Here is a 20,569-nt window from a genome sequence, read left to right on the forward strand (position 1 = left end):
ACAAATAAATATGAATATAAAAATTATAGTCATTATTCTGGGGAGTGCCACCGATTGCCCTTTGCTGAGGAAGTGAAGGGAAATCCATTTTAGCCAGTTGTGCAACAGACCAGTGAAAACTTGGTTTGTTAGCAGGGGCTGATCTTTAACCAAAGAAAATTGCACAGAAAACTTGAGGAATATTATAAAGTGTCTGCTTAACACAGACCCTTGCTTAACACAAGGGGATGTTTTTTGAAGGCTGGGCACTGTGTGCTGCTTTCACTATTTCTAACTGAATCCTTTATAATGTTGCAAGAACAATTATTCCAAAAGCGCACACAGTTTCATTTTTCTCGCTCTCTCTCTTTCTCCCCATGTTATCTTTGCTTCCCAACCTCCATTTCTCCCTCTTTATTCTTTCTTATCCTTTCCGTCTTCTCCATTTTCTCCCCATTTGCTCTCCCTGTTCTCCTCTGTCGTCTTCATTTCCGTTGTCCCCCACATCCCACCTCTTTCCACCCCATCCCATGTATCTTTCTCTCTCCCCTTCCCTGCCTCCTTTCTCCCTGTAGAATGAATGAGATCCCGGCCAGTGATGCTGCATTTGTTGGGGCTACAAAGGAAATGAGCCCCCTCAAAGACTCTCATGAGCTCAACCAGGAGAAGAACGCTAGCTTGACAGAGCAGGACTGCAGCGGCCTGGACACCAGCGACCAAGCCCTGCTGGGCAGTCTGCAGATGGATATGAGCAAAGCCATCAGCAGGAGTGAACCTGAGCTGTCCTCCATCACAGCCAACACGGAGAAAGCCACCGAGAGCACCACCATCATGATCGATGTCCAAGACTCCGCTGTGGTACAGAGTGAGGATCTGTCTCTTTTGCTGTTTGCCTCTCTCTGATCTGCCTTCCTTCAGACTGGCCCATGGGGCTGCTAGGAGCACTGGATTCCCCAGAGGATCCCCAGCATTCATTCAGCCCCAGCACTGAGAATCTAGTGGAAAGCCTTCCTGGGTGTATCCCGTTTTCTTTACAGGCCTCCTTCACGGTGCTTTCCCTGAGACTTCGAATCACACCCACTTGCTTGTGTCTTCATGTCTTCATTTTGCACTCCCCTAGTCCTCTCCTTAGATATTCTCTCCTCACCTCCACCCCATTGTCCCTCAAACCCTGAATTTGTAGTCAAGGGCCCATGTCCTGTGTGGCAAATTGGACCTAAATCCAGAATGATGCTCTGGATGGGGTTAGCTGGCAGTAGTATTCAGGCAGTGTGTGCTCTGCCCCCATTGTGGCCTTGGGGGAAGACGGCAGAGAGAAGCCAGCCAGAGACTCGGGAAGGAGTGGCCAAAGCAGAGACTTTCAGCCGTTCCAGTCAAAAGGCTCAAACCTGTTCTCTGCGTTCCCTGCCCTGCGCTGACTGGCCGTGTGCTGCTCCCCTCCTGACTAAATACCCACCCCAAACATTATGGGACTAACATGACACTTGCAACCATCCCATGGTTCACTCTGCTTGTGTTAGACCCTTTCTCCCACTCTGGGTCTGGTCTATTTCCATTGCTAGCTCTTCAGGGTCGGGCCATCTACCACTCTGTGTTTGTACAGTGCCTAGCACAATGGGGCCTTAGGCACTGCTGTAATAGGCACAACTATTAATAATAATAATAATAATAATTAATAATAAAACAGCACTGGAGTGAAACCTGATGTTTTCTTTCTACACTAGGGTTTTGCATTAGTGTAGCTACACTGTAGGTCGTAACCGGGGCAGATTTCCACAGTGGGCGAGGCCTTCTTTCCACTAACTACAGAAATGCATGAGGGTTCTCTCAGCCGTGCTTTAAGCCCATGGGGAAACTCTCCCCTACAAGAGCTGTGCTAGAAAGAAAGCCAGGCCTGTGACAGGGCAGAACAGCCTTATGTATATTGCTCAAGATGAACCCTCGGGTAAAACAGATCATCTCCCCTCTGTGTACATGCTGTACCCAAGCATGCAACTTGGCCCCTAATCCTGGCCTTGACTCCTGCACTCTGTGGGTGCATCTCACAACTATGGCTTGCTGTACAGTGGTTGTTAGTTACATACTTTCTGCACCCTCTCGCTTTCATGTGGTGTCTTGTCTCTTTCTCCCTCTCCATTTTTCCCTCCTACTTTCTCTTTCATTTCCTTCTCTCTTTCTGATCCATCTTCACTCATATGACTTCTTTCCCCTTCTATCCCTTTTCCTCAATTCCCCTTTTCTCACCTTCCCCCTTTCTCAACTCCATCCTGTCTCCTTCTCCCTATTCCATCTCTTTCTCTATCTTCCTTCCTCCCTCTCACTTCTTTCCTTCTGCTTCCCCATTGCCAAGGCCTATGGGAAAAACTCAATTAAATTTTATGTAAAGCGAAACTGTCACACTCCGCCTGTCAATCAAACCCTAAAAACAAGAGGAACATTTCCCCTCACCTTCAAGGTGAGAGATTTTTAAATTGTGTTATTAATTAAACATCACCACCAAAACGTGCCTCGTTAAAGCCTCTTTTCTTTGTCTCTGTTTCACAGTCTGTGCCTGTCCTTTCCTTTTCATCTTTCTCTCGCTAACAGCAGAACTTGGACGTGGGAATGTAAAACAGCAATCTTGCAGCTCACATTCATTCTCAGTATAGAAATGACATTCTTAGGCTGCTAATTATTGTGCATCATTCCTTTCATTGTTGTTGCATTCACAAGGCAGCAACCAGGGCAATGATTGAGGAGCGCGAGGCTTTACAGGGGCCCCAGAGTGCAATGCTCTCTTGCAATTGCTCATGCAGGGGAGCAAATTTTGGGAGTGATAGTGTATTCCAGGCATGGAAGCCATCAATCCAGTTGCCAGTTCTGGGTGGATAACCCACCACCTGGCTCTGTGGCCAAAGCTCATAGCAGCTGGTGATATGGTCAGTCCATCTCTTGGGAAAATGCCCTATACTTTCATCCAGGGTAAATGTCCCATGCAGCTATAGCTGGCTGGGTCAATAAAAGAATTGGTTTCTTTTGCAGTTAGTAACAAGACGGATGGAGAAGCCAGCCCCTTAAAGGAGGCGGAGACGAAAACGGATAAAGAGGAGAAGGAGAAGAAGAAACGGAAGAAAGAGAAAAGCTCAGCAACAGGCAAAGCAATGGTGCCTCACAGCTCCATGTTTATCTTCAGCACCACAAACCCGTGAGATATTCTTTGGTCTTTGTCCTGGAGTAACTGAGCCCTGGAGGAGGGAAGGGTCTGATGGGGCAGAGCCTTGCAGGCTTTTATCCTCAGCCAGCTGGGTCTCTGGAGGAGCTGGGGTAACTGAGCAGGTTGGTGGGGAAGCCTGAAGCATTGGGGCCCCCTACGTGCATCCCACCAACTTCCTCTACTTGCTGCTGCTTCCTCAGCTCCAGAGGGTGGGGACAATACTGACCCAGGCTCCCCCACTTACCTTCTCTGCTACCGCAGCCTCCTCCCCTCCCCAAGTGCCCAGCTGGCTGTAGCAACACAACAGGGCTGGGAGGTGCGTGAGCAGCCTGAGGCTTGCTAGAGCTCAGTTCCTGCAGGTGCATGGACTCGTGACTCCAGCTGCACAGCTCCTACAGCCCCTGGCTCTACTCCATGCCTTCGCCACTCGACCCCCTTGGCATGCGCATTGTGATTGTTAATTACATTTTCATTGACTGGTTTTCCCACAGGATCTCTGCCTGATTCAATGCCCAGGGCAGACACCCAAGGGGGCCAACTTAAGGTTGCACAGGCAGCCACTGACGTGGCATTTCCTAATTCTGAGTGCTTAACTACGCAACCTAAATAACATTCTCTTAATGCAGCTCTTTATGTGTAGCCTCGTCTAAAGGCGGCGTAATGCAGACGCACACATAGTGATTGCTCTGAACCATTTCTCCTGCAGAGTGCGGCGGGCCTGCCATTACATTGTGAACCTCCGCTACTTTGAGATGTGCATCCTCCTGGTGATTGCAGCTAGCAGCATTGCCCTGGCAGCAGAGGACCCTGTCTTGACCAACTCGGACAGGAATAAAGTGATTGCATGTTTTCTTACTCATCTCCCCAGTACATTAGTTGTGCATAGACCAAAGTGGGGAGAGGAGGAAGAGCAGTTGTACTTGTGAACTTGTTCCGCTCCTTTTCAGAGTGGTAGCAGATTGCAAACGGGGATATATTCCCCAGAATCCTCTTTCCTGCAGCATGTGTCCATCCACATGATGCCCTTGATCCTGCCTGAGCTTCAAGCTCAGAACTATAAACCAGCAGAGCAGCCAGATGCTCACATATCATTTCCAGCCCTGGTACATCTTAGCATGCAGTTAGATAGCGAGAGGGAGATCTGAAGTCTAGGATATGTGTGTGGGTCCCAGAGTCAGCTGGGAGGGAGAGGTACAGCCGGGTACCAAGGGTCAGGAAGGGCATGTGTTTGATGGGAGAAGATCCTGTGTCAGCCCGGAGAAGGAAATAGGAGTGGCTGAGGCGGGGCAGCAGTACTTGTCCAATGTGATGAATAGGAGGATGAGGCTGCGCAGAAGGTGGGGTTTTATGTAGCGAGAAAACTAACGTGTGATCGTTATCCCACTGTGAAATCCTGGGGGAAACAAAGCATCTGTAGTTTTCCCCATGAGATAGCAAGGGGATGTCGGCACTATGCCCTCGCCCACAACTGATCTCACCTAGTGTATCTCGAGGTGAAACTACAAAGCCTATCCTCCACTAGTCATGGACAGCGAGATAGCTAATGCACATTGCTTTCCTGCACTAAAATGCACCTTTTCTTATCAGTGAAGGGGTAGCCTGAGCTGGGGGACATCAAGGTTAAAGGAAATGAGACAGGATGAGGGGGCGCACAGCCAGGTGGTCACAGGAACAGCATGAGCAGAGGCTGGTGGTTTGACAGAGCTCAAAATCAAGGCAGGGAGCAGGATAGAGACGGCTGTTGCTGTGATGTGGGTCTCATTGTCTCACATCATGTCACCCAGCAGGAGGGAGGTTAGGAAAAAGGTTTCGTGTTGATTTGTTCAAGGAAAATTGAATCTCAGGCTTGGTTGTTGAATGAGAAATTACAGTTTGTTCTGTTATTTTTGTAGCCACTGTGATTTACTTTGTAGAAATGTTGTGGGTATGTTACGTCCGTCAGTCCCTTGAGGACAAGCTGTTGATCTGATCTGACCTGCATTGAAGCAGCGTGGGTGCACTGACAGACCAACCAGATGGAGCAGAGAGGGAAAGTGCAAACCAGCTTCTGTTACTCTGTAGACCACTTTGAATGGTTGTCATTTCCAGAGTGGCCCTTCTAGGAGAGCCTACCAGAAACCAGCTGTGCATTCTCTTCTCACTTGTGCCATGTGGGGCAGAACCAGAGTTGGAATGTAGCAAACTGGGGTGGCAAATCCTTATTTGTCTTTGTTGTTGGTGACACAGACAGCACAAAGGAACTGAGTCAGGAAGCTAGAATTAGTTAACCTCAGCTCAGGTGGGCCAGTCAGTCACAGTACACATACCATGTCACAGTAGTCAAATCATCTCCTTTCTACTGATGCTCAGGCAGGCAGGAATTTAACCCTGTGCAGAGGGGCAGCCCAGAGACTGTGCACGTAAGTGGATGCACGCCTTGTGCTGGGCCTGGACAGCAGTGAATTTCACCCCCATCTAGCAGAGTGAGAGGGTGCTCCCCCTTTAACCAGAGAAGGGATAGTCTGCAGGCATCAGAAGGCTCCATGGCAGAGAAGAGGAAGGAGTCTGAATTCAATGCAGCGTCTGCAGCCACAGGGAGCCATGGAGTGGGCAGCGAGCGAAGGTTAATGGAAGATAAAGTGAAGTGTGGGAGCGGAGCAGGGCCAGAGAGGGGCAGAAGGGAGTGGAAGCAGGGCAGGGGTGGGAAGGATCAGTGTGCCCTAGTTATTTCTCATTGTGTTGCAGGGGCAGGAAGAGTTTGAATTCCTGCCGCACAGGGCTGAGTTAAAAATCAAATTTGCATTTTTTGCTACCACAGAAGCCACTGAAAATCATCCTCAGCCTGCCCCTGACACTGAATAATTTCCAGTCCCAATGACAGTGATTAGTTATCTCTGGAGGGGTACGGTAGCTGGGAGAGGGATAATGCTACTGGAACAGGCGGCTTTATGTAAGCAGGGGTGAGAATTGGGGTCCCAGCCACAAGTCTCTGAAGAGAGGCCTCCAGCTCATCCTAGCTGAGAGACAAACACACCCAAAATGTTATAGCACAGGTAGTGGCTTGATGAATGGAAGGGAAGTTTTAATGGGATACCTGGATTAAGTTTCTGGCTGTGCTGTGCTCCTGGGTAATAGGATTTTTCCTAGCTTGGCTCCAGGACAAGAATATAGGCCTGTCTTTTGATCTTCAGAGGTGTAGGAGTTTTGTCGGAGGATGCACGAGTGAGCCCCCCAGTAGGCAGTCCCGTGTGTGTGAGCGCTGTACAGCCACCGGCTAAGGGGGTGTTCCTTCAAAACTGCCCTCTGCCTCTGCTCTGTCTTCGCAGGTCCTGAGGTATTTTGACTACGTTTTCACTGGAGTTTTCACCTTTGAGATGATTATAAAGGTAAGAGACGCACTTGGAGGCGCTCCTGAAGGCCTGTGTAGGTGTGCCTGGAGGGGGGAGTGGGAGGACAGGTGTGCATGGCTCTCCCAGCAAGGTCCCCTTAAATTACAGCTGCCACCTGCTGGCTGACAGAGAGGCTGTCAGTGCTGTACAAAGCTCTGCATAAGGTATTTGGTAAGAAGAAAGCAAAGGAGGGTGGCAGTCACTTTAACCCCTGGAGCCCCCCAGATCCATTCCTATGCCTCCCCCTATCACTGGCTGGCATGCTGAACTCCAGGGAGTGCGGCAGTGGTGAAGGTGAGGGTACTCCAGGCAGCGGAGTTTAGCTCTGAACCACTCTCCCTTAGCACGGAGTGAGCCTGGAGAAGTCAGGCAAGTGGGGAGGAGAAGGGGAGCTTTTAGCACAATCTCAGTTTACTGTGCCAAATGCTGTAACTTCCTGGTGGTGGGTGGAGATTGTCTTAGCATCGCTGTGGATTGAATGTGAAGCAGCAGCTTAGATTTAGTTCTGTCGTAAATTTAGATTTTAAAACAAAACCTCTTTATGGAACCTCCTCCACACCCTGACCCAATTGCATCCCAGCAAGACAGAGGCAGTGTTGCCCAATGGACAGGGCATTGGACTGGGGCACAGGAGACCTGGGTTCTATTTGTGCCTAGGCTGCTAGCCTGCTTGGTGATTTTAGGCAAGTCACGTCCCTCCCTGTGCCTCAGTTTCCCCATCTGTAAAATGGGGATTAATGATCCTGCCCTCCTTGGTAAAGCACTTTGAGAACTACTGATGAAAAGTGCTATATGAGAGTTATTGTTATGTTATTACCTGATACCACTTGAATCACATGGGGCTGAGTCTGCAAGGTGCTCCTGTAAGGCATTAGGGCCATGACTTCCCCACATGGGTGCCTGCAGTTAGGCCCCTTAAACCATATTTAATAAGCCTGATTATCAAGAGGTGCTGAGCTCCCATTGATGTCAGTGGGAGCTGAGTGCCCAGCACCTCTGATGACCAGGCTGCTTATATAGGTGCTAGTATTTAGGCACCCAAGATGGCCTAAGAGCATGTGTCCCTGGGGCAGCCCCCTGCAGCGTTAGCTCAGCTGAGTCCAAGGGGTCCGCCACGACTCCACTGGAAGTCAATGGGACTAGTGTGTCATGGCAGCAACCCTGCAAATCATGCGCCTTGTGGGGTGGATTTTACTTGATGCAGCTGAGCGAGGTATTTACTGCCTGTGTCTCCATCCCCCCCCTACAGATGATAGACCAGGGCTTGATCCTGCAGGATGGCTCCTACTTCCGAGACCTCTGGAACATCCTGGATTTCATCGTGGTAGTCGGGGCACTGGTGGCTTTCGCCTTGGCGTAAGTGAATGTCTTCCATTTTACCCTGCCTTCCCAGGGGTGCCTGTCGAGCTGCTCAGGGCAGGGCAAGCGTAAGGTGGCAGTGACAGCCGGCTGGTTATGTGGCTTTAAGAACAGGTTTCTCTTGTGAATCCGTTCCTTCTTTGGTTTCCTTCACTTTCTGAATACCTCCATTCTCTTGGCAGTCCCAAGTCCTACCAGCCTGGCCCGGCCACCCAGCAACGCAGCTGTTGGCCTTGGTGGGGAAGTTAGCCTCGGAAGGGGAAGAAAGGAGGAGGCAGAAGGGGGAAGAAGGAAGGCGAGCAGGGATGGCAAAGATGTAGTTAGGAGCCTGCTAGTTAAACCCAGAGTGGACAGAGGTGACACAAGTACGGTGTGAGGCCGAACTGATTCTGGCAAACAAACACCGATTCCCACGCAGTGATGACATGCTGGCCAATTATCACACTCCTGGGCGAAGGAGGGTGGGGGTCGTCCCTCAGGATATGCTGAAGGCCTGTGCTCCTCATTAAAGATAGCATCACAACTGGTTGTTTTAATCTCTTTGTCCTGGTCTTCTGTGCCACCTGCTGTGCTGTCCAGGCCATCCTGGGTGCAGCGCATTAGCTGGAGGGGGCAGAAAGTTCTACTGCTCCTTAGCATCACCTTGATCGGCATTCCCCATTGGTGGGCACAGGCCGTGGCATGCACAGCGTCTCCATCTCGCAGGGGTATAAAGGAAGGAATGGCTTACTGTTTAAAAGCCACTTGGAGCAAAGGAGATGCTTTGTACTCAGCACACAAGAGGGGTGGGGGAAGAACCTGCCATGCTGACCTTCCTCAGCGCTCCGATGCCACATGGTAGCCATTGGGGCTGCTACCAAAGCGATGGCACTGCCACACCTGGATGGCACTGCCCTGCTTATTCTGTGCATTATGACAGGGAGAGAGGAAAGGAGCATCCCCGTTCCTCATACTGATGGCACAAGCCCGTGCCAGCCTCGCCCGAGCTTTGCCCCAGCCCGTGAGCATCTGGCTTTTTTCCTTCTGTTTCTGAGGGGTTATTCAGAAGTTGGAATTAATTTTCCGCCTGCTTGCCCAGCCTCACCCCTCCCATTGAGTGAGAACAAGCTCAGCGAGGGGTTGGACAGTACTTCCATGGAAAGGATGTGGGAGGACATACAGGGGCCCAGAGTCCATGACAATGGCCCCGGCATAAGACTCTGAAGAGAATTTCACAGAAAGGCAACTTGGTGCCCAATGACCCTGCTGCACGGAGTCTGCTCAGTGTTCGGGCACCTCTAGAGAAGGGAAGGGCGGAGAGCAGCACCTTGTGATCCAGCGTGCTGTGTGTTTGTCATGTTGTTGTTCTTTCTTTGTGCCTTTGAAACTTGCGCTGGTGGCTTTAGTGCTGGTGGAAGGGGAGGGACTGACAGCCGTGCAGAGTGAAGCCCTGTTTGCCCACAGCTCAGGTACTGTGCAGGGGGCCTCAGCGGCCATGAGGGTCCTGAGGCCCGAGGTTGCTCGATGGATTATGGGCCATAATCCATCACTTGCCTTTCTGTGTGTCACGTTTCCCGCTCCCCCGGCACATCCGCCTGCTCATTTCGCTCCCTCTCTCTCACTCGCGCGTTCACTTGCTCTCGCTTTCTGTCTCACACTCTCTGGTCCTTTCAGCCGCGGCTCTCTCTTCGCAAAGAACACTAGAGAATTCAGCTTGCTCTGCATCTGGCCAAGTTAGTTCACACACCTGGGGATCCCCACCAGAAAGTGAGGAGGGGGAGTGAGGTCAGCCCCGGGGGACCTACCTGGTGCTATATCTTGGGGACTGAGCTAGGCTGAGCAGGCACTCTGCTAGGTGGGAATATAACTCTGATTCCTTGGATGCTCTTCAGGTGATTTAGAGAGTTAGCCGTGCCACAGGAGCTGTCTAGCTGCTCTGCCAATTGGGTAGGAAATACAGGTCTGTGGTCTTCCTGCCTCCTGGCCAGGTTCTCTCTCCCCTGGATATTGAACTCATCTCATTTGAGCTATTATTATTCTGGCTGTGGCTTCGCCATTTTGGATGATTGGTTGTATTGGGGACACCAGCAATTAAGGAATAGGATGAACAGCTCGAGGGATAGGTAGTAGGGTAATGGAGCCTTTCACATCTCGGTTGCCATTCAAATCCAGTCCAGGCTAAGAGTAACTGGAAGTTCTTACCATCTGCTGGCTGTTGGTGGCCTGTGTTACATAAGTTGGCAGCTTCTTAGTCCGTTTCCCAATGGACAAGTGTCGACATCACCAAAACCACCACCACAATTAGCACTAACGGGCCCCCTAGTTTTCAGTCTCAACAGAAAAGTCAAGGTTTGATTGAATGGCCCGTGGTGACTAAGCTGCTCTCTCACCCATTGCAGGCAAGTGGTCCCTCTGGGTCAGTGTTGGGGCATGTTGGCAGGGCAATGTGGGGAAACTTCTAGGGCCATACCTTTTCTGTGGATAAACAGAACTTCAGCCTGCAGAGCTGTCAAAATGACCCTGTCACCCACACGTCCTCTCTATCCCACCAACCCAGACAATGCCCAAGTTCTGTAATGGTGGTTAGCAGGCCCATCTGGCTTCCTCAGGGACTGGCAGCAGGCTTCTTTATAACTATGGCCATCTCTGGGAAGGGGAATCTATCTTTTGGCATGCGGGAGCAGCTGAATTCTCAATGGAAAGCGCTCCGTCCATTGATTTAGACACTCAAAATTCTGACACAGAGAAGGCCTAATGCCTTCATGTATGTTTGCAGCAAATATATATGTTGCCCTACGTAGTGGTGGTAGATATGTAGATCAGTAGTTGCTTACATCATGTACAAGAGCTCTTTATAATGTAAACCTGCAAATTTTTCCTGGGGCAGTTGTGTCTCCTGTTTTTGAGAGATGATCAGATGCTCATAACCTTGGGTAGGGAAAGAAGACAGGAATTGCCTCAGCGTAATGACGGCTGTTCCTTTGTGATTTCCAATCGGCTTTTACATTATAAAGCATTTATAAGAACATCTGTCTCTCCTTGAGCTTCTGTGCCACCTCCTCAGCCGAGTGGGTTGAGCTTTTTCTCTTGCACTGGACACTGCCATGCATTGGCACCCTCTGCCGCCGTCCTCTGGTTCCTGTGGAGATGCAGCATGTTCACCAACTATAAATGTCCATAGCTGCCTGCCTTGCTCCATTGTGATTTCAAGGGGAAGCACCTCCTGGTTTGCTCTTGAATTCACTTTTCTTTTCCCTGGATGATCTACTTTGTATGGAATTTGGTTTTCACACAGGCGCCATGCACCCCTCTCCCTCTTCCACCATAGTTTTTGGGTGAGCAAAACAAAGGCACACAGCCTTGGACTTTCTGGGTATTTGCACATCCAGCTGAGTTACTGAAATGCCATTTGCAAAGGAGGGGCTGTCTTACCGCGTTGCTGTGTCCTTGTGGCAATCAATAATGGCAAGTCTGTGTGTGATGTTAGTCTATTATGTTTATTAGCATTGTAGAGTCCTGAAATCAGGATCTTGAGCTTAGTGATTGGGAGATGGAAAACAGGATCCATGTGGGGAGGGGGTTGGGGGAGCAGGGAATTGGAAAGGTTAGTATGTATAGAATATCCTTACAAAGGTATGTCATCAGCTTTAGCATTTCTCATGGAAAGAAGCAATAGAACACTCAAGGAGCATTTGAATGTCCTGTAAATTTGTGGAAGCTTTGACACCTTCTCTCCATTCAGAAGGTTTGCCCCAGGATGCTCTCGTATGGTTCTGGAATCAGCAAAGTGTATGTAATGTGATCGAATGGGCACAAGGTCAGAAGTCAGAAGAATGGGTTCTCTAGATACACAGTATTCAGTCTAATGTTTGATGTCACACTATTGTCATATAACAGCCATGCAGTCCTTGTGTGTTCTTGTGGGATATCCAAAGAAATAACCACAGCCCAGTTGTTATAAAAATGAATCCAGACAAACCCAGATCTGTAAAGCCACAAATCCATAGATCACCTGCTACTTCACAATGTCACCTAAACCTTTGGTATGTCATCAAAGAGAGTACCCATCTCAACTCCTCTTACCCAAACTCTGCCTGGAGAGCTAATGTGTCTAACTAAATGCAGCCTGTATAAAAACACAACATACCTACAAAGGTCTCTGTTTAATACATAATAATAATAATGATAATAATAAATAATTAATAAAAACCAAAATAACTAGCAGAGTATGTCTCCCCTCATGCTCTAATTAGGTATTATGTAAACTAGCAACACTCGTTTGCAGCTTTACATGTTCACCAAGAGGTGGCAATAGCCATTTCTGCAATATTATAAAAGGTTGAGGTCCTGTACTTCTTGAGAGTGGGGAGCTCGGGCCATGGTCCTATCAGTCCTTCCATTAATTTGGCCCTGATGAGTTGGGACAGAAGCAAGCCTTTCAATCCCGTGGCACTAGCGGGTGTGAATTCTCTTGGAATGACGAGCAAAGAGCACAATCCTATCACGCAGCATCGAAAAACTTTCAGTACAGTATCTAGCAACAATGGTGCATATGGTGCATCATTAATGGAGCATATTTCACTGTTTGCAAGTGATTTGTGATTTTAGGTTTCAGTAAAGCCCTAGCCAAAGCGAGGCAAAGTGTAGATAGCTGCAGAGCAAATCTCTTCATGGATCTGCTAATATACCTGAATCCTAACCTGCAGCAGCTGTTGATATGCTCTTCATCTTCTGTCACCCTCACCCTGCTCACTGATAATACCTCTGCTATTCCAGTTCTGGGCTTTTCTCCTAAGCAGCCTTATCTGTAATACAGAGGAAGCATACAGAGCCCTATTTATGCAAACAGACCCAATTTACAATAAACCCATGTTCAGACAGTTCAAAATAAAGACTCGGTTTTTCCAACAGTGAGAATAGGATAGAGTTTAAAGATCACATTTATCTTTATCTTTAAATTATTCCATTAACTCAGGATTTTGGACAATGACTGGAAACTGCTTCTAAATATCCAGTGCAGAGTGGTTTAAAAACGTATGTTGCTTCATAAGAGTTTCACCTAATTCACAGTCATGCTCAGACTGGCCTCAGCAGATATCTAGCAGGGACTTCTAGCAAAGCTTTTGATATAGTCTCCCACAGTATTCTTATCAACAAGTTAAAAAAGTATAGGTTGGATGAATGGACTATAAAATGGATAGAGATCATTGGGCTCAACAAGTAGTGATCAATGGCTCGATGTCTAGCTGGCAGCTGGTCACAAGCGGAATGCCCCAGGAGTCGGTCCTGGGGCCGATTTTGTTCAACATCTTCATTAATGCTCTGGAGAATGGGGTAGATTGCACCCTCAGCAAGTTTGCAGATGACACTAAGCTAGATGGGAGTGGTAGATACCCTGGAAGGTAGGGATAGGATACAGAGTGACCTAGACAAATTGGAGGATTGGGCCAAAAGAAATCTGATGAGGTTCAACAAGGACGAGTGTAGAGTCCTGCACTTAGGACAGAAGAATCCCATGCACAGCTACAGACTGGGGACCGACGGGCTAGGCAGCAGTTCTGCAGAAAAGGACCTGGATAAGAAGCTGGATATGAGTCAGCAGTGTGCCCTAGTTGCCAAGAAGGCTAATAGCATATTGGGCTTCATTAGTAGGAGCATTGCCAGCAGATCGAGAGAAGTGATTGTTCCCCTCTCTTTGGCATTGGTGAGGCCGCATTTGGAGTATTGTCCAGTTTTGGGCCCCCCACTATGAAAAGGATGTGGACAAGTTGGAGAGAGTCCAGTGGAGGGCAACAAAAATGATTAGGGGCCTGGAGCACAAGACTTATGAGGAGAGGCTGAGGGAATTAGGTTTGTTTAGTCTGCAAAAGAGAAGAATGAGGGGGAATTTGATAGCAGCCTTTAACTACCTGAAAGGGAGTTCCAGGGAGGATGGAGCTAGGCTGTTCTCAATGGTAGTAGATGACAGAACAAGGAGCGATGGTCTCAAGTTACAGTGGGGGAGGTCTAGGTTGGATATTAGGAAAAAGTTTTTCACTAGGAGAGTGGTGAAGCACTGGAATGGGTTACCTAGGGAGATGGTGGAATTTCCATCTTTAGAGGTTGTTAAGCTGTAGCTTGACAAAGCCCCAGTTGGGATGATTTAGCTGAAGTTCGTCCTGCTTTGAGCAGGGGGTTGGACTAGATGACCTTCTGAGGTCCCTTCCAACTCTAATATTTTATGGTTCTATGACTTGGCTCAAATAAATATGGGGAGCTCTTGTATCATCCACTGCTGCATAAATCATCAAGGCAATATCAATTTGCTCTATGACAGGCAGCTAGCAGAACTCCCTCAGAGAAGGGGTGACGTGCTAAGGGTGATGAGAGCAAGCTAAAATTCTAGAAACCTCTGTGGAGTCTATGCAGCAGTTTTCTATGAGGCCACAAAATATTACAGTACTCGACCCAAAGGTGAAAGCGTGGAGTAGCATCTCCATTTCTTCTCAGCTTGCAGTAAAAATGAGAACTTGCCTGCCCCATCTGCTGTGGCATCAGAGGGTAGAAACCAAAGCAAGCTGTGGACAGATTTCTATCAGCATTCCAGGCCTACCAACAGGCATCACTCATATATGAAAAAACTCCCGTTGTTTGCTGCTAATCAATACACTTATCAATGAATGTTTATTTCCTAGCATGAAGCAGTGTTGCTTGTTGGGGATTCAGTTTTGATGGTTGGGGATGAACCATATTCCGAGAGGTCTCCTCATGCAACTCACAGCAGTAATGCCTGTGTAACCATTTGCTAATGTCGAAGTGAGTCTCCTCCCAAGCCCATGGCAGGAAAGGAGCAGTAAGGCATAAATAATGGGAAGTCCACATAGATAGGATAGTTAAGGCACAGGACTGTGACTTAAGAGATCTGGGTTCTGACATAGACTTTCTGTGTGACCTGGGCTAAGTCACTTTCTCTGTGCCTCAGTTCCCCATCTGTGAAGTGGAGATAGCGATACTTAACACACACCCCTGTGACGGGCGGATGTGAAGTGCTTCATTACTATGGTGATTGAGGGTGATGATAAGCCACATAGAAAAGCTGATTCATAATAGAACATGTGTGTAGGTGATGGATCAGAGTCACAAGGCTCTGAAAACCATTGCTGCAGAGATAAAACTGTAATTAGAAACTAACAAAATCTTCAGCACCAATGGAATTCACGTGAACCTATAGGACACCAGGCTGAATTTAAATCCAAGCCAGAACTCATGCGAGGAGACAGAGCTCTCAGAATCTGCTTCCTGATACTAACACCAATGTAGAGGAGACTCAGAGGTGAGCACCATAATACAAACTGCTGTTTGGTTAACCTGGATTCCACTTAATCTTATTCCACAGCAAATCTAATATACTGTAGGCCAAAAGATCTCCAGCAAATCCTGCCCTATTTAGAGAGAACACAATAATCAGCAACATTCTGATCGTATCAAAGAACAATTTTCAAACCAACAGGGGAGAAGCTCTACACAACAGCAGTTCCAGGGAGACCGCAACTCTAGTGAATCCCCACAGTCAAACCTTTAGATTAGTTATAGCCTCCAAAGTGTATAATGCTTCATGTACGTGTCTTTCAGGGGCTAGACTGGGATGACCATCACATTCATTCCATATTCTACCTACTTTATTCTTCAGACCACAGCTCATCTTCAAATCAACTTCCTCTTCTCATCCGAAGTTAGAGTATGTTAATCAGGATGAAGATGGAGAGGGGGGCTCCAGGTGACACGTAGATTAGTCATTCCCCATGGAGAAGAGGTTAATGTCTGGATCTGTGGTTCCTGGTAAAGGGACTCTTGTTAGTGATACTGTGGATATATGGATTGGCTTTTAAACCCAGAGTTTAGGGTGGTCAGAGGGGCAATCGGAGCTTGACTTTATAGTGCTGAAATGTGTAGAATATCCAAATGCCAAGGCTGTGAGAGAGGCTTGTGATTCTACTCTAATGCAGATCTCATTCCTGGATGGCCTTGCCTCTCTTCGGATCTTTAATTTTCTTATCTTCTCTGTTTTCTCTCCACCTGGTTTTTGTTTGTTTGTTTTATTTTTGCTTTGCGGCTGCCTGACTGGATCATCCACAGGAATACTTTGGGGTAATTATACTGTTTGATTCTCTTCGGGGTTACAAGCCAGGGAAAATGGGTTGTTGGGGAAGTTGCTTTGTTCGTCTGTGTAACTGAAGCTTTCTTATTCCATATGAATTCCTGCCTACATCTGTCCTTGCCACCTGTGTGTTGCAAAGTCATCAGCACTTCACACGAAGGAGATAAAGATGGGGATATTTGGAATGGGGTGGGGATATCAAAATTGTGTGAGTGCACACATCAGGACTTTGTAGAGGATGCAAGTTCTGTGCCCCGTACTATACTGCCAGCTCTGACTATCTGGGGCCAATGAACTGGGCCTCAGATGGAATATCACCAGATCTGTATGGGAGATCATCACAAGGTGGGGGAGGTTATTCCAAGATAGATAGATGTACACCCAGTAGTGTGTGTGTGTGTGTGTGTGTGTGTGTGTGTGTGTGTTGGCAATAAACACACAGTGGAGTTCAATGAAGAGTACCATGTCCTTGGTACAATAGGTTATGTGCCCTATCTTTCTTTCCGTAAAGCAATAACAGATGCTATCCCAGTCAGAGGAATCAGTTGGCTGAGATTCCCAAACCTTGCATTCTGCTGTTTAAACTATTCCATGTTAAAATGGTAGAAGGGAGGGTGAATTATTATCATCAGCAGGGTGGCACAAATCAGCACGGATCAGGTCCTATATGTTTAATTTTGAACCCCAAAATGAAGAGAAACCTGAAGATCTTCGCCAAAAAAAAAAAAAAAAATGTTTGAATTGCTTTCCTTTGGGAAAAGTGATTGATAACATTGTTCCCAAGGGGGCACTTTAATAGCTAGTCAAAATGCTCGTGACCCATCCTGTGATTCTACTAGAAGTACTCTCTGGGGACCATGTGATTAGAGAGTGTATTGTCCAAGAGACCCCCATGCTCTCATTAAAGACATAGCACTGTTCAGCCATCTGTGTTTGTGTTAGAGCAGTCTGAACCTTAATGGTTTTCATTCATACAGCCCTGTTAAAGGGTTGTTGAATGTATGTGCACCTTTTGTATTTTAGACACGCTAGAGAACTCTGCATGAAATTAAGCTGAAATCACTGAGTCTTGCTGACATGCAAGTTGAAACTATGCAGAGTTCTACATACTTTTAACCAGGCACTATAAATCCCTATCCTTTTCCAGCAGCCCCTTTTCTTGGTCTCAGCATGGACAGAAAGAAAAGATCCTTGACAGCTCTGAACTCTCCCAAGTCTTGGGCGAGGATCACAAGCCGCAGCAGACCTGGGCTTTCCGCCTATACTTTGCTGTTTTCTGGTGTAGAAGTCTAGTGGCTAGCTAGCTCCCTCCTCTCCCACTGACTTTTCAAGGGTGGCTATATGACCTATCCCCCCCATTCTGCTTCTCCCTCCCCAGCCCTTGCAAATCCTCAGCAGGTCAGTTCAGGAAATAGATGGGTGCTTTGCCCTGTCCTCCATCCTGCAGCAATAAGAATGGGAAATGATCCTCCGGTCCCACTTCTGCAGCTTCATGCTACCCTTTATCTCAGTCTGGGGCTGAGACCCCCATGGTGGACTATGCTATTGGGTCTTCAGCAAAGGGCAGTACCCAGCAGTAGGGTCTGAGGACCATGTTCTGGTCCCATTGGGATGCCTGTCTTACTGAGCATTTGGCAGGAGCTGACCTGTCTTGCCAGTGCTCCATCTTCCTGAAGGAGAAGGATTAGGGATTGGATCTGACAGTTGCCCCAGAAAAGCTCCTAAGAGCCATCAAGATTTCTCCGCTTCTCCACGCAGCAGCTACCAAAAGATCAGGAGGAAGCCTGTTTGGAGATGTTGATCCAGGACCTGCCAAGCCAAAAGAAACCCAAGAAAAGACAAAATCTTCCTGGTTTCACATTTTCTAATCCTAAACCCCCCAAGCTTTGTTGAAATCCCTTGTGAACTCTTGGGTTTCATTAGGAAAAGCTCACGCAGCATTAGTGGCATATGTCAGCCACAAAAAGCTAGACCTTCCCTCCCAATCCCTTTCACAGCATATTCCTGGTAAGGAAAACATCTCAGCGGGGAACCTCACATGGCGGGGCTGCGAAAATGGGCTGCAAGTTTGCCTGATAAATAAAAAATTGTCCTTCTCCTGAAAGGCTTAAAAAAAATAGGAGTGAAGAGACTAGATGTGTTGAAACATCTCCCACAGAGTAGCATTGGTGCCAAAGCATGAAGTGGGTTAATTCCAATGTTTGTGCAGTTGCTTTAAATGTTATGTTTGTGGGGTTGTACTGTTATTGAGGAGTTTTAATTAGTGTTTTTGTTTGCATCTATTCATTGGTAGGTCTGTTATTGTGCTTTCTATTGTATTAACCCTTATAAAAGGAGCCATGCAATTAGAAGTACCCTTTGTCATAAATCTCCGTCTAGATGTTTTCAAGAAAAGGAGATGGATACAAAATATACTGTTTTCCCATAAGGCCTTGTTCATTTTACCAATACAAAATAAGGTTCTGATTGTTCTAAGATCAGAATCTTGGTCACTACCCACCTTGGGTTTTGGTTTATGTTTCTTTGGTGTTTTTAAATCACAGCTTAAATCAGGGGTTTAACAGTGTTTTTCTTGACAAAAATCTATTTTTTCCCCTATAACCATAGTATAAAGTTATGCTATAGATTACCCATCAGACTGACTAGGGAAATCATCCCCCAGCCCAGCAAGCTGCAGCTAATAGCAGGCTACAGTTAATGGTGAGTGAGCACAGGGTTTCCAGCCAGGAAACAACTGAGGACATAGCCTAAGATTATCTAAGATTTTCTTGTAGGACAGAGAGGGCTGATACTAGAGATAAGTACAGTGGAAAAATCTATGATAGACACCAGTAGATAGAGCACTTTGCCAACAAAGGAAATTTGCATCTTTCTGTTTTGTACATTGTTGTGGTTATACCTATGTAATTTTCTTACAGCAGAAGCAATTTTTTAAAAATTGCAACATTGGTGGTATTTTGTTCTTCACGTTTGCAAATTGCATAGATCAAAGAAAGCGTGTGCGTTAGGAAAGCAAACTCAGACTTGCCAGGCAGCATGAGTTTATGGCACCCCAGGAACACTGCATGGCGTGGTGCCTTTGAAACAGATGGCCCAGCACAGCGAGAGTGTCGGATCACCTGCTTTAACCTTGTTACCTCACTCTTTCTCACAATAATAGGATTTGCTAAGGCAGTTGATCCTCATCGAAGGGGAAAGCACTAAAGCTGACGCTGAACTGAGTGCTCTGATTGCCTTCCTCTGATCCAGGGAGTCCTAATTTTTCATTTGCAAACATTTTCAGTACATGTTTAGAACACACATGCTTGTGTAGTCAGGACAGCCCCACCAACACTAGTGGATTGACACCTGCTTTCACTTAGGCTGCCTGTGGCCCTAGATTTCTCTTGTGTGTGTGTGTTGGGAAGTAGTGAGTGCTGTTGAAACTCTCCAGTGAGTTTCTCCGAAACTCTGAAAGTTTATTGCCTCTCTTTATTTTGTTTTTGGGTGTGCGCACCTCCTTCCAACTCTGTAGGACCAACAAAGGCCGGGATATTAAAACGATTAAGTCTCTGCGTGTGCTCCGGGTCTTGAGGCCTCTGAAGACCATCAAGCGGTTGCCCAAACTCAAGGTAATGTTTAAAATTCTCTGCCCCCGACTCCATTTTTCTCCAGGGTCAGACAGAATCCTGGTGAGGTAACAATCAGAGAGTGTTCCCCATCTTAGAAGAGGGATCCATCCTCTTTTGTCTCTCACTGCATTTGAATTCTAGTCTGCAGAATTAAGACTGATTCCCTGGTTAGCAATAGATAGAGTAGTGCTTGAGCTTTATATCAATTGCCTTTCATCCCCAAACTTCAAAGAAGTCAACAAACCTTACAGATTCATTTACAGGCCCTCCTACAAACTCAGTCTTCAGTCATAGCACCTTACTAATAATAGGTGGTTTAAATTTCATATATGGATACTCAGTCATGTAAAGCAGGTGTGGATTTTTAAATGCCCATTTGATGTGGGATTGGAGAACCCTGTTTCGGTACCCACAATCTACAGGAATCATTTAACCTGCCACTGCAATGAGAGATGGCCTCAAAATGATCCCCCTGGGTGCTGACTCTGGTAGGCCAAATTAACTCCCAGATCTGGATCTCTCCCATCAAACCTTGGGAAAGTGTTGCTCTTGATATAAAGGTCTGTCTTTCCCACCAAAGCAGCTTACAAACACTATGAGCTGCTTTTGCACTGAGAACTGATCTTTTGCTGCATTGCCGGTAGTTCTGATGCTTCCACAAGACTGGTTGAAGTATCTCTGCAGTTCTGACTTAATTAGGTGGGTGGAGTCCAAACTAGAGTTGGTTACTACCATGGAGCCTGCATGCAGTGGACACAAAATAAAACAAAACACTCCAAACTTGCAGGGCCTGATTTTTAAAATCAGCCTTCAACGTCCCACCTGAAACTGGTTGCAGGTGCAAATGATAGCACAGAGGTCTAACTATTTGATCTGCCAGTACAGATAGGTAGTTTGATGTTCAAAGGATTCATTTGCTCTTGCAATTAGTACTACTGTTGTT

The 20,569-nt window shown here is 47.2% G+C and overlaps 1 protein-coding gene across 1 annotated transcript in view; it reads left to right on the forward strand.

Moving 5' to 3' along the window:
- The window catches only part of CACNA1E (calcium voltage-gated channel subunit alpha1 E), a 315,011-nt gene that overhangs the window by 250,641 nt on the left and 43,801 nt on the right, over positions 1-20,569 (forward strand). The window contains exons 25-30 of the mRNA XM_067535176.1: positions 555-844; positions 3,001-3,163; positions 3,879-4,008; positions 6,478-6,537; positions 7,790-7,896; positions 19,530-19,626. Coding sequence (XP_067391277.1) covers positions 555-844; positions 3,001-3,163; positions 3,879-4,008; positions 6,478-6,537; positions 7,790-7,896; positions 19,530-19,626 — 847 coding nt within the window. The remainder of the gene's footprint in view (positions 1-554; positions 845-3,000; positions 3,164-3,878; positions 4,009-6,477; positions 6,538-7,789; positions 7,897-19,529; positions 19,627-20,569) is intronic.

The sequence above is a fragment of the Emydura macquarii genome, unplaced genomic scaffold (assembly GCF_026122565.2).
Source record: "Emydura macquarii macquarii isolate MOO-44397 ecotype Brisbane River unplaced genomic scaffold, CSIRO-AGI_Emac_v2 contig_3477, whole genome shotgun sequence".
Taxonomy (NCBI): Eukaryota; Metazoa; Chordata; order Testudines; family Chelidae; genus Emydura; species Emydura macquarii.